A 13,271-nucleotide genomic window follows, 5' to 3' on the forward strand; every position below is an offset into this window, starting at 1 on the left:
GCGGTTTATCGTATCGCGACATTGCTGCTCTTGGTTGAGATCCAATTACTGTTACCAGAATATGGAATCGGTGGGTTCAGGAGGATAATACGGAACACCGTGCTGGATCCCAATGGCGTCGTATCACTAGCAGTCGAGATGACAGGCATCTTATACGCATGGCTGTAACGGATCGTGCAGCCACATCTCGATCCCTGAGTCTACAGATGGGGACGTTTGCATGACAACAACCATCTGCACGAACAGTTCGACGACATTTGCAGCAGCTTGGACTATCAGCTCGGAGACCATGGCTGCGGTTACCCTTGACTCTGCATTATAGACAGGAGCGCCTGCGACGGTGTACTCAACGACGAACCTGGGTGCACGAACGGCAAAACGTCATTTTTTCGGATGAATCCAGGTTCTGTTTACAGGATCATGATGGTCGCATCCGTGTTTGGTGACATTGCGGTGAAAGCACGTTGGAAGCGTGTATTCGTCATCGCCATACTGTCGTATCACCCGGCATGATGGTATGGGGTGCCATTGGTTACACGTCTCGGTCACCTCTTGTTCGCATTGACGGCACTTTGAACAGTGGACGTTACATTTCAGATGTGTTACGACCCGTGGCTCTACCCTTCATTCGATCCTTGCGAAACCCTACATTTCAGCAGGATGATGCACGACCGCATGTTGCAGGTCCTGTACGGGCCTTTCTGGATACAGAGAATGTTCGACTGCTGCCCTGGCCAGCACATTCTTCAGATCGCTCACCAATTGAAAACGTCTGGTCAATGGTGGCCGACCAACTGGCTCGTCACAATAAGCCACTCACTACTCTTGATGAACTGTGATATCGTGTTGAAGCTGCATGGGCAGCTGTACCTGTACACGCCATCCAAGCTCTGTTTGACTGAATGCCCAGGCGTAGCAAGGCCGTTATTACGGCCAGAGGTGGTTGTTCTGGGTACTGATTTCTCAGGATCTATGCACCCAAATTGCGTGAAAATGTAATCCCATGTCAGTTCTAGTATAATATATTTGTCCAATGAATACCCGTTTATCATCTGCATTTATTATTGGTGTAGCAATTTTAATGGCCAGTAGTGTAATTTCATTTTGTGAATGAAACCGTCTAGATTTCTTAATACATTGCCTGACAAGAAAATGAAACACCCAGAATACCTGGCCGTTTGTCATTGTAGCTTCCAAGGCGAAGACACCATCGGTGGCTATGTAAATGATTAGAGTTCTCCGGTAGAAGGGGCACAAGAGTGCATTAGCGTTGTTCGTGTTCAGAACTGTTACCGGGCCTTGCACGGTGTACACGGGGTGTGCACAGCGTGAGGCGCTGAGTGATCACTGTAAGAGATATGGGAGATGCTGCTGCGTATTCGCCTGAGACAGCGTTGTCAGCATCTGCAGAGTTTGGAAGGGGCCTTATTGTGGGCCTGCACTTGGCCGACTGGTCGAATCGTGCGGCAATGGCCCTATGTTGGCCTGCATGAAGACGTTGAGGTTCACGTCGGCGCGACGAAGTCCGACCATCTCGAGGTAGGGTCGCCATATCGTGCACCAAGCACATCGTAACGCTTTCGCATCTGTGCCTGCCATTCAAGAACAAGTAATAAGAGTCCCTGTAACATATTTTGTCTTCCTGCTCCTTTGTCGGAGAAGAACTGCGGCTGCACTTGGCAGATACCGTCCTATGCGTTGGTTCGAGATAACACAAGACAGACTGGTACGTCTGGAGTGATGCCGTGATCAGGAAGAACGGAGTCTTATTGTCTTCAGCGATCAAACATCGTTCCGTACTATCCCAGATGACTATCGCTGGCGACTGTGACGGCGACCTGGGAAGAGGTCCAATTCTTCCAATGTTCTGGGGTGGCAGTGGCGTATTACTTCTGGTGTCACCGCGTGGGGAGCCATGGGGTGTGACTTCATGTCGCAGCTACCGGTGATTGACGTGTTACCTCTCGTGCGACTGTGTCGTGATGCCGTTTTGCAAGAGGACAGTGCTCGTCTAGAGATCGGTCGTGTCTCATGAAATGCCTACGTCATGTTGAGGGACTCCCGTGGCAAGCAAGATCCTCCAATCTATGTGCGACAGAACGTGTGTGCGACCAGATCAGGCGTCAACTCCGTCCCAATGCCAGTATGCTGGAATGAAGCACCAGTTCAGTTGTGAGCCAGGTTGCCTCAGGAGAGGATACATTGGTTTAATGACGCCTTTCCCGACCGAATCCGAGCATGCATTCTGGCGAGAGAGAGTGTGACGTCATATTCATAAGTGGGCTCACTCTTCCAAGTTCTTTGTACATTTGACGCGAAATTCTAATTACAAGAAGTAACATCACATACACTCTTAATTCATGAAGTTTCATTTCGTTTCCCGCCTCCCTTCAGGGTGATTTACTATTTTTGTCAGGCAGTAGGTATTACTTTATTTATAACATCGTTACGGCTACTGACATTATCAGATCCGCAATTGATATTAAAATAACATAAAAATTAATTTCATTAATTACATATTAGGAGGTAGCGAAAGACGAAATCTTGTAAGGTTAAAAATAATAAAGGTTCAGTCTCGAAGCTTAGAACTTATACACTGAAGGGCCAAAGAAACTGTTACACCTGTCTAATATCGTGTAGGGCACCCGCGAGGAAGCCGGAGTGCAGCAACACGACGTGGCAAGGACTCGACTAATGCCTGAAGTAGTGCTGGAGGGAACTGACGCCATGAATTCTGCAGGGCTGTCCATAAATCCGTAACTGTACGAGGGGATGGAGATCTCTTCTGAAGAATGCGTTGCAATGCATCCCACATATGCTCAATAATGTTCAGGTCTGGAGAGTTTGGTAGACAGCGGAAGTGTTCAAACTCAGAAGAGTAATCCTGGAGCCACTCTGTAGCAATTTTGGACGTGTGGAGTGTCGCATTGTCCTGCTAGAATTGTCCAAGTTCGATCAGAATGCACAATGGACATGAATGGATGTAGGTGACCTTACGTACGTGTCACCTGTCAGAGTCGTATCTAGATGTATCATGGGTCCCGTATCACTCCAACTGCTCACGCCACACACCATTACAGAGTCTCGACCACCCTGAATAGTCTCCTGCTGACATGCACGGTCCATGGATTCATAACTTGTCTCCAAACCGTACAGTCCATCCACTCGATACAATTTGGAACGAGATTCGTCCGACCAGGCAATATGTTTCCAGTCATCAACAGTCTAATGTAGGTGTTGACGGACCCAGCTGAGGTGTAAAGCTTTGTATCGTGCAGTCATCAAGGGTACATCAGTGGACCTTCGGCTCCGAAAGCCCATATCGATGATGTTTCGTTGATTGGTTCGCACGCAGACACTTGTTGATGGCCCAGCACTGAAATCTGCAGCAGTTTGCTGAAGGGTTGCACTTCTGTCAAGTTGAACGATTCTCTTCGAGTCATCGTTGGTCCCGTTCTTGCAGGATCTTTCTCCGGCCGCAGCAGTGCCGGAGATCAGATGTTTTAGCAGATTCCTGATATTCACGGTGCAATCGTGAAGTGATCGTACGGCAAAATCCACGCTTCATCGCTACCTCGGAGATGCTGTATCCCATCGCTCGTGCTCCGGCTATAGCACCACGCCCAAACTCACTTACATCTTAATAACCTGCCACTGTAGCAACAGTAACAGATCTAACAACTGCAGCAGACACTTATTGTCTTATGTAAGCGTTGCTGACCGCAGCGCCGTATTCTGCCTATTTACATATTTCTGTATTTCTTTGGCGCTTCAGTCTAAGACTACGTTCAGTGTCAATCAGTAATACCTACGTCTAAGTAGGGCGACAACTGTCAACTTGGCTCAAAACTTTATTACAAAGATACAGGTGCCAGCCGAGAGCTGGCGTTAGTGTGAGGTTATTTTTTTTCTTTCCATTTTCATTTCTTACTTGTAAACTGACAGACATTCTGTAAAACTGCAAACATTCAAAGTAAAACAGTAAAACATGATTTGAAAAAAGCAGAGTTGTACATTCATAAAATTAGTTTTAGTATCGCAAATTACGTATCAACTACTAACGCCACCTATCTTCCAGTACCTATACTGACGTAACAAATTTTTGAGGTAATTCGAAAGTTAACGCTCCTCTGAGGCGTGGGTTTTATGATTGTCAGTGAATGTTGCTTTGCAATTTCTGAGTTTTGATGAGTGAACTTTCAAAATTTTCTAGCCTAATAAGTTTTTGTCCGTCGCAGTCTCAGTTTCGTTCTTATATCCCTTTAATCTTAATCGCAGATCTGATGATGACTGTAGCCGAAACAACATTATAAATGAAGTAACATAGCTAGCAATCTACACGTTTACATTCAAAAGACCGTGGACTCATTCAGGAAATTTATTTCAGTTATTAACTATTGTAATATAAGGCAGTGGGGCGGGGGGACATTGTGCCAACCTTTTGAAAATATTGTTAATTAGACAGTTATTTTATATTTTAAAATTTTGAAAATATATTTATTGTTTTTAATGAATCCTTCTATCACATTTCATAAATATTTTTAATTTTTTCTGTTAAACATAACCCAAAAATTTAACTCTTAGTAGTGATGTCATTTTCTACAACAAATGTCGTATTCAATACCTTTCAGATTCAGGACCTTACTTACACGTCAGTACCTCTTAAAAAATATTTCTTTAAGTAAAAGTAAACAACATCTAATGGGTTTTGCATTTTTAAATTTTTTGTGATGGTCATATGATGTTCTCAGCTTGATAGTATACGTTACTGAAAATGGGTAGATGCTGCTAAGAGCGTTACAATACATATTTTCTAGGTTCTGAACCCTAGTTATACATCAATACGTCTTTAAAAAATATGTTGCTTGTACAAGGCAACAACAACCAACGAATTTTGTTTTTTTAAACTTGTTTCATGATGGACGTGAAGTACCCCCAATCCCCTGCCCATTGATAATGCGTTCTGTGGAAAATGCCTTGGTAATTCAAGGTTTAATATCATTTCCTGGCTGCGCCTGCCTGCTCGCCTTGTTTTTTCTTTTCGACAGCAAAGATGAATGTGACTTCGTTCGAAGTTGAAGGGCTTATCTTTCCCTGATCCTTCTAGATGTATAGTATCTGGGCACATTATACCAATTCCAAGGTCGAGTAATTTTTCTATAACTGGCAGTGTCTTCCAGCATCTGGGGGCTATAAACTACTGAAGCTCGTGGCAGGAAGCAACACTTTCTAGAGAGCTTTTATGGCAGGGGGAGGAATTGGCGAATAAAGCTGCCTACATTTTTCTCCATATTCTGACTAGCTGCTATAGATAAATGTTAAATTATTTTGTGAGGCTGTTTGGAGCTCGCGAAATGAGGGAGGCTTTGGCGGCCTTGGTGGGGTTTGAGTAGCAAGTCGTCGGTTGTGTAGGTCGCAGTTGGTGTTTTAAGCGTTTTGCTATAGTCCTGAGTTGGTGATCCGTTAACCATGTTACTTTCTAAGTACCGGAAGACTTCAAGAATGAGAAGAAAGTTCCCCTGAGCGGACGTGGAGTCTTGGTTAGTCGTTTCCGCTTTACTGCGCCACTGTTACCTTTAAGTGAGCCTGCAGGTGCTCGATAGGAAGAAGTGCCTTATCTCAGAGCGAGAAGGCATTAGCAAGGTGGGGGAAGGGTTCACTCGATGGCGCTGACTTCGCGAGTTTTAATAGAAGCAAATAAATTTCAATCGTTTCGTGGCTATTTGAGTGGTTTGTTTCTGTGTGCCTTGTCACCTGCTGTCGCTGAACTGTTTTCCTATTACGTTTTTGTGGAGATTATGGACGGAAGTCATTAGCAGCCTTCTTGAGGAGGTATGTGAATCATAAGTGGAATACCTTTTCCAATACAGAGGTCCGATGTAGGAACCTTCCTGAGAGTACCTAGACAGCCATTGACTTTGGGGTAGTGAGATGTTTAATCCTACCTCGCTGCCAAGGTGATGCTGGAGACCATTATTTAGATTGGTTTTATCAGAATAGCAGAGCAGACAACCGACCTGGGTCCGGTATTAAATATTTCCGACTAAACCTTCGGTTCGGCACGTTCAGTAATTTGTCTCGCGCGCCGCACATCGCTAAAAGTGGAAGCGTTCTGGCCGCAACTGTGCTTTCGCGCAACGGCAAGAAAGCTCAGAGCCACGTAAGCGAGGAATATTTCACATCACATGTGAATTGTTGGATCTAATTTTCTTAATTTGTGATGGTGTGAACTGTATCCGTATTTTTTTTTTTTTTTTGTACAAAAAGTAAACAATCGCTCTGTGAGTAACTTAGAACTAGATATCCTCCGTAAAGCGAAGCAACATAAATCACAAAATAAAGGAAAGTCCTCCGGTCCAAACTGTATTACATGTGAATTTCTTTGAAAGTATGATACAATAGCTCCATACTTAGCAATCTTATACGGCCACTCCGTCTTCGAAATGTCCACACCTAAAGACTAGAAAGATGCACTAGTCAAACCAATACCCAAGGAAGAAAATAGGAGTAATCCGTTCAATTACAGACCCATACCACCAAGGTTGAAATTCAGTAGGGTTCTGGAACATATACTGCTTTCGAGCGTTATAAATTAACTCGGGGAAAACTATCTATTGAGAGATTGCCATTACGGATTCGGAAAATTTCGTTCTTGTGAAACACAAGTAGCTCTTTATTCTCGTGAAGTACCAAGTGTTACCGATAAGTGTCGCCAAACTGACTCCATATTTTTAGACTTCCAGAACGCTTTTGACACCGCTCCTCACAAGCGACCTCTAATCAAATTACGTGCCTACGGAGTAGCGTTTCTGTTGTGCAGCTGCGTTCCTGATTTCCTGTCAGAAAGGTCACAATCCGCAGTAACTGACGGAAAGTCGTCGAATAAAATAGAAGTAATATCTGGCATCCACACTCTACTGTTCCTGTTCTACGTAAACAATCTGAGCAGCCCTCTTGCATTGTTTGTCAGATGATACTGGCATTTACCTACCCATTAAGTCATCACATGATTAAAACCAACTGCAAAAGTTTTAGACAAGATAGCTGTATGCTGTGAAAAGTAGTAGTTGTCCCTATAGTGAAATGTGTGAAGTCATCCGCATGAGTAATAAAAGAAATCCGCTAAATTTCTGTTACACGATAAATCGCATAAATCTAATGTCTGTATATGCAACTAAATACTTAGGGATTAGAATTACGAATAACTTAAATTGGAACAATCACGTAGATAATGATGTGGGGAACGTGACTGCTATTTATTGGCAGAAAACTTAGAAAATGTAGCACGTTACTAAAGAGATCACATACACCCCACTCATCCGCCCTTTTCTGGAGTAATGCTGTGCAGTGTGGAATCCGCATCACACAGTACTGACGGAGGACGTCGAAAAAGTCCACAGAAGGGGAGCGCGTTTTGTGTTATTGGAAAATAGGGGTTAGAGTGGTAAGCATATGATACATGAATTGGAGTGGCAGTCATTAAAACAATGGGGTTTTTTGCTGCGGCTCATGAAATTTCAATGACCACTTTCTCCTCAGAATGTAAACATATTTTGTCCGTGTCACACTACATATGGAGTAATGATCTTCATCATAAAATAAGAAAAATCAAAGCTCACACAAAAGATTTAAGTGTTCGTTTGTCCCACGCCCTGTTGGAGAGTGGAACGGTAGAGAAGTAACTAGTAGCTTGAAGGTGGTTCGATGAACCCCCTGCCTGGCACTTAATTGCTAACTGCAGAGTACTCGTATAGATGTAGATGTAGAGATTGACGTATATGACTCAGTGGTTCGTTCTTGTCCACCAGGAGCAATGCATTTATTGGCGTGTACAACATGGAGCTCAGGGCACCGCCGACTGCTTTGCACTGGAGATTGTGAGGGTGACGTGGAAAACTTAATACAAATGGCTTGATTAAAGCTAGATGTAATGTTGGTCCCACCACCCTCTTTGCACCCCAGTTGAATACCGTTCTCGAATGTAGAATATTTCTTGCGTTTTCGCACTTTTCAGTATCATGTTAACGCGAAAATTACACCTGAGCTTGTTGTCATTGGATCCAAAAGCCGTCCGGTCCTATTTTACAAGTGCGAGTCTCTGGTAAATGGTGCCTGTTAAATATTATTACTGAAAAGTAGCTAGTACAGACGCATAGGCCATTTGATCCAGGTATTAGAATACAATATCCATCGACAGACTGATTTGGGGCAGACACGCTGCCAGCCTTTTATTCTCTGCGTAAACACATAGGGCATGTATATGTTGTGAAAGAGTTTGCATTTAGAGAATTGAGTATGTTCATCGTGGGTATGTTAAACTGGAGTGGGAACGAGACTGAGCCTTATGAGAGTGCCTCTTAGTGTCTACTTGATTATTTCGTGTTTCTGTAGACCACAATCCACCACTCAGTACTTGCAGTAGCTTGCAGCAAAGCTGATTTTGGTGGGTCCACAATGTATTTCTTAAGAGAGAACAATATACCTGTGCATTATCATACGTATCAACTATGTAGATGAACACCATATAAAATTTACTAGCCTCAGCGAGAAGCACTGGGAGATGAAAAATGAATCGTAGTGAATGTTAATGAATGGCAATGTGCAGTTTTTACGCATATATCCACTCAAACTGATAGGCGATGGACGAATAGAAACTTAAACTGAGCTCAAACTGAACTCTTTCGCGTACATAGTTGCGCAACAGAAGACTGCGTCACGTAGCCTCAGACTACATGCAAGACACACACCAACGCTTAAGGCTAGGATTCTAACACGAAGAGAGATCCGAAAAAGACTAGCAGACAAAAGTTACGTATTGAGCAGGTTTTGGGTGAAAATGTCAAATAGGCAGACCGTGCCAGCGGACGCGCTTCCTTGGTGTGAACCTGCTGGCGAATGGAAAGGTACCTACTCATCTGGAAGAGTACCTGCGCGCTCTTGTTTAAAAGGAAAAAAATCCACTTAACCGTATGCCTCACGTGCAAGTAGGGCCTCTCTTGTAGAACAGTTCCTGACGAGCACGAGCTAACAGCGTTAAAGTAATCCAATTGAATGGCTCGGATTCCGCCTGCTAATGGAGTAGAGGAGCACGTAACGTGATTCGTGTACATGCGATTAGCTGATTGAATGTACGCTTGCCGCTGCGACCAGGCCGAGCAGATGTTCCCACCCCCGGCGGTTCTGTGCCACCGGCCTCGGAGGCCACTGTTTGCTCCACTCGATTGATTTCCCTATACGCACTCCACTTGATTATCAGCCCTATCTTCGGAGTGTTTGGTTCAGCACTGCTTGCTTTTCGCGCTGCCCGACAGCTGATTCTGCTTCTCGTACAAATTATTTTCTTTTGTAGCCGGAAACACAGTATTCCTAACATAAAATGAACATAACAGACTACAGACTGATAGATCGATAACTGATAGATCAGTAAACATAGAAGTTAGCAGCTGAATCCGTTGCAATGTTCTGTTGCATGTTCTGAAATAATTATGAATTTCAGGGCAGATCCTACACGCTTCAATCATCTCCCATCTGTTTGTCAACAATGCATCAACTACTGTGTAAACGAAACTGCATAACCGCATTCTCAGCATTTTGTAGCGTAGCTCCGAAGATTCCGAAGATGGGTTGTTTTCTCAACTACAGATAGCATGAGGAGCTGTTAATAGAAATTAAGTTGCTTAGCATCTTCAAGACATACTTCTGTAAGAACATCGTCATTTAAGAAGAAGAATCATCATTTGTAAAACAAACAAACACAAGAATCTAATACCTCTGCAGAAAAAGAAAGGTGCCCTCGTTCTTCACAACAAACAACAATGGAATCCTGGTTTGCTGCATCAAAAGCTTGGAGAAGGCTCTGCCAATGATGATAGTTGCTTCTAAAATCACTTATCTATCAGAGGCTGACGAATTCGGTTTTTAACTAACGATCGGATGTAATGTTAGAATGTATCGCGCTGTCGACATGTACGACATGGAGCATTATCTTGGATAGTGGAACAAACCAGTCATGCTATTTTTGACGAAAACAATCCAATTTTCGGCGAAAATCGTGTAAGTAGCACCAAAATGAAGGCGACCCAACGAATATTTCAACCCCATTCTCTTTGTATGCGAATACCATTAGCAGGATCTCGTCTTTCCAAAATGAAGTGTCAGGCCGGGTATTCTGAAAGAGAGGTAGTCGAAGGTTATGTATGTCAGTGAGGTGTCCCAGAATGGGTGAATGGGAGATGCACTAACAGGAAGACATATGGTCTCGGGCTCCGAAGACGGTATAGCTCTCTGCTTAAATCTGTCTTGAATGTACAGCATGGAAAATGCTTCGAGCAAAACTAAACATTGTTTACTGGTTTACGATTACCTTGTTGAATAAGAGAAGTATGACTGCAACGGATATTCACCGTCTAATCTGATACGTTTACTCGGGTAAACCAATGTTTCGTAGGCTGATGTGAATCTTCAGTTAAGGAAGTCAATATGTTCGCGACGAAGAATGAAACAGATCGTCGCTGTAACTAACAGAGATACTTGTGATGAGAGTTGGTGGTTTAATTAGAGAGAGAAGATTCGCTATGTGGAATAAGCCGTGACCAGCTGGTGATGTTTAATGAATATTATCTATCGTGAAGCGGCTGTAGCAGATGAAATGAAAATGTGTCACATATTCACAAAAAAGTACTATGATCAGGGAAATATCACCTTACTTCTGTAACTGACTGTGTACCAAATACTTACAACGATACGCTATTTAGGTTGAGGCAACGAAACCTCTATCCATGTCCTCTGTTCCCAAAATATTCGTCTGCCGTTCATCTTCGTCAAGTTTTTAAGGAAACACCAAATCGCATTACTCTGTAATCTCACATCAGTTTGAAAGCTTTTGTGACGTCTTACTACAGCTCTACGACGTGGAGCCATATCACCTTTGAAGACAGATCTTGTTCTGAATTCATAGGCACTTTGCCAGTTGTTAACGAAAACTAAAATTCTAGGTCTAAATTTAACCCCTGTGAAGCTGACGATAGGTATCGGTCCAATAAATTCGATTAATCTGCCACATCGGCGAAGGCTGCTGGTCGCTGTAAGACACCTACAACCGTGTCTTAAGTACGAGTATCCCACAACAGAGAAATGACATCTCACACACGGCGAAAAGTTAGAAACGTCAACGTATGTGTGGTTCTATGTCGACTGAATTTACACTGCCGACTAACTGAGCTCACTGTCGAAGCCGTTAATCTGAAAGTAGTGGGGCGTTCGCAAAAAAGTGAACTGTGGGGAAACAATGTGGCCGGACAGAGCTTTGAGGTCTAGAAATGAACAAGGGCAATCTCATTCGTTACCCCAATTTAGGTAACATCTCTCGTTCCCTGCTCCCTGTTAAGATTCTTAAGGCACCTGCAACCTAGCTTCAGTGTGAGAATCGCGTCCTGGTTTCTGGGGAAGGTTTGAACGCCCAGTGTCTAATAAGAAAGAAGCATGGAAAGTACAGGTGTGCGACCTTTTACTGTGGTTCACTTCGTAACGACTGATCTCAGTAACGGTTGTGAACGACGCCTTGGTTATTGAAGTGATTCATCTTAACAACCTACTTCATAAACTGTACTGTCACTAGGAGAACAACGGTGAACTCAAAAAGAAAAATCATGAAGTACTGCTCTTTCATACGTGTTAAGGGATGAGAAAAAGACTATGTGCGTCCACAATTGACCAATTATGTACTCCCTAGTTAAGTGAGACTGATATGTCTGGAAAGAACCACTGTGCGGTTAAGAACCACGTACTTCCCAAAGGGGTGAAAGGCGAAGGTAGCAACTGCCTCAGAATTTGTGTGTTAGTAGGAAATATATATCAATCTGTACATCGCAACCTTTATGGTCCTTAATAATAGACAAACTTCCAATCATTGCACTATTCAGTCTCAGAACAGCCGCACTCGATTGAAATATCCCCGAAACCACAGCAGAAAAACCTTTCATCCATTAAGCACACGGTCATATAATCATAATAATTAACTGTTTGGCGGCTTCGGTAAATTATACAAAAGCCAATAAGGATTTTAAACGGGGGTGTTTCAATAGGAACACAGAGTGGTGGAAGGAGGACATGGACACAGAGGGCGGGGAGGAGTGTTGGACAGAATAGTAGAGGAGAAATGGACAGAGAAAACAAAGAGGAGGAGGTGGAAAGAGAGGGAGAGGGGAGGAAGAGACGGACCGAGATAGGGTTAGGAGGCTATGGACAGAGAAACAGGGAGGATGAGATGGGCAGAGACAGGAAAGAGGATGAGATAGACAGAGAGAGAGGGGAGAAAAGCAGATGTCTAGAGATGGAGGGAAGTAGCAGATGGACAGACAGAGGAGCAGGAGATGGACAAATAGTGGAGGTGGACCGATGGAGAGGTAGAAGGAGATGGATAGAGTGAGGGATGAAGAGATGGTCAGAGAGATGGGCAAGGAGGAGATCGACTAAGAGACTGACGACTACGCAGTTTGATCCCGTCGTCATCACCGCCACGTTTATTTTCCTGATCTGTGAATGAACAACAGACGAGGTGAGTGTGGCGGGTACTCACGGTGGAGGTGTAGAAGGGCGCCTGGTCGGCTCCCAGCGCGGGGAAGTAGGCGGCCATGCCGTCGGGCGTGGCGTAGGGCGCCGAGTACATGGAGAGCGGCAGGCCGGGCGGCGCGGCGAGTCGCTGGTAGCCCAGCAGCTCGTACTGGCACGAGCAGACGCTCTGGCCCGTCAGCGGATCCGTGAACAGCGGCCGGCCCGTGTCGCAGCAGCGCGCCGCGCCGCCGCCCGCCACCGGGCTCGTGGGCGGCGCGGAGGCGGCGGCGGCGGCGGCGGCTGCGGCGGCGGCGGCTGCGGCGGCGGCGGCGGCGCCGGGGGTGGGCACGGCCCCCGCTCCGGAGGCGGCCACGGGCGCGGCGGCGGCGGCCACGGTCGTGCCGGACGACGGCGGCGGGGGCGGACTACCCGACACGGCCACCTGCAACACGACACGGCGATTCCTTAGCTGCGACGCGCAGGCCGAGAATGGCGGGGGCGGCAGCGTATTCCGTACAGTCAAAATGTCATATTCATATCCGCAGAGGCTCTACATGGCTGCAGCTCCTGTAGCCTCTCGCGTACATGTCTCCTTGCCGGACACTGAGATGCGTCGAATCTGGGATATGCGCACAGAATTTTGACTGTTTTTGCGGGTTGCTAGCCTAATGCGAAATGCAAGCAGTTGAAACACCATCTCATACATTACAAAATTTATG

The 13,271-nt window shown here is 45.0% G+C and overlaps 1 protein-coding gene across 1 annotated transcript in view; it reads right to left on the reverse strand.

Annotated features, from left to right (window-relative positions):
• Window positions 1-12,838, reverse strand: part of LOC124773714 (homeobox protein caupolican) — a gene marked incomplete at its 5' end in the record, with an annotated part of 229,680 nt that extends 216,842 nt beyond the window's left edge. Inside the window, one exon of the mRNA XM_047249428.1 lies at window positions 12,578-12,838. Coding sequence (XP_047105384.1) covers window positions 12,578-12,838 — 261 coding nt within the window. The remainder of the gene's footprint in view (window positions 1-12,577) is intronic.
• Window positions 12,839-13,271: the final 433 nt, after the last annotated feature.

This window comes from Schistocerca piceifrons, chromosome 1 (assembly GCF_021461385.2).
Source record: "Schistocerca piceifrons isolate TAMUIC-IGC-003096 chromosome 1, iqSchPice1.1, whole genome shotgun sequence".
Lineage (NCBI taxonomy): Eukaryota > Metazoa > Arthropoda > Insecta > Orthoptera > Acrididae > Schistocerca > Schistocerca piceifrons.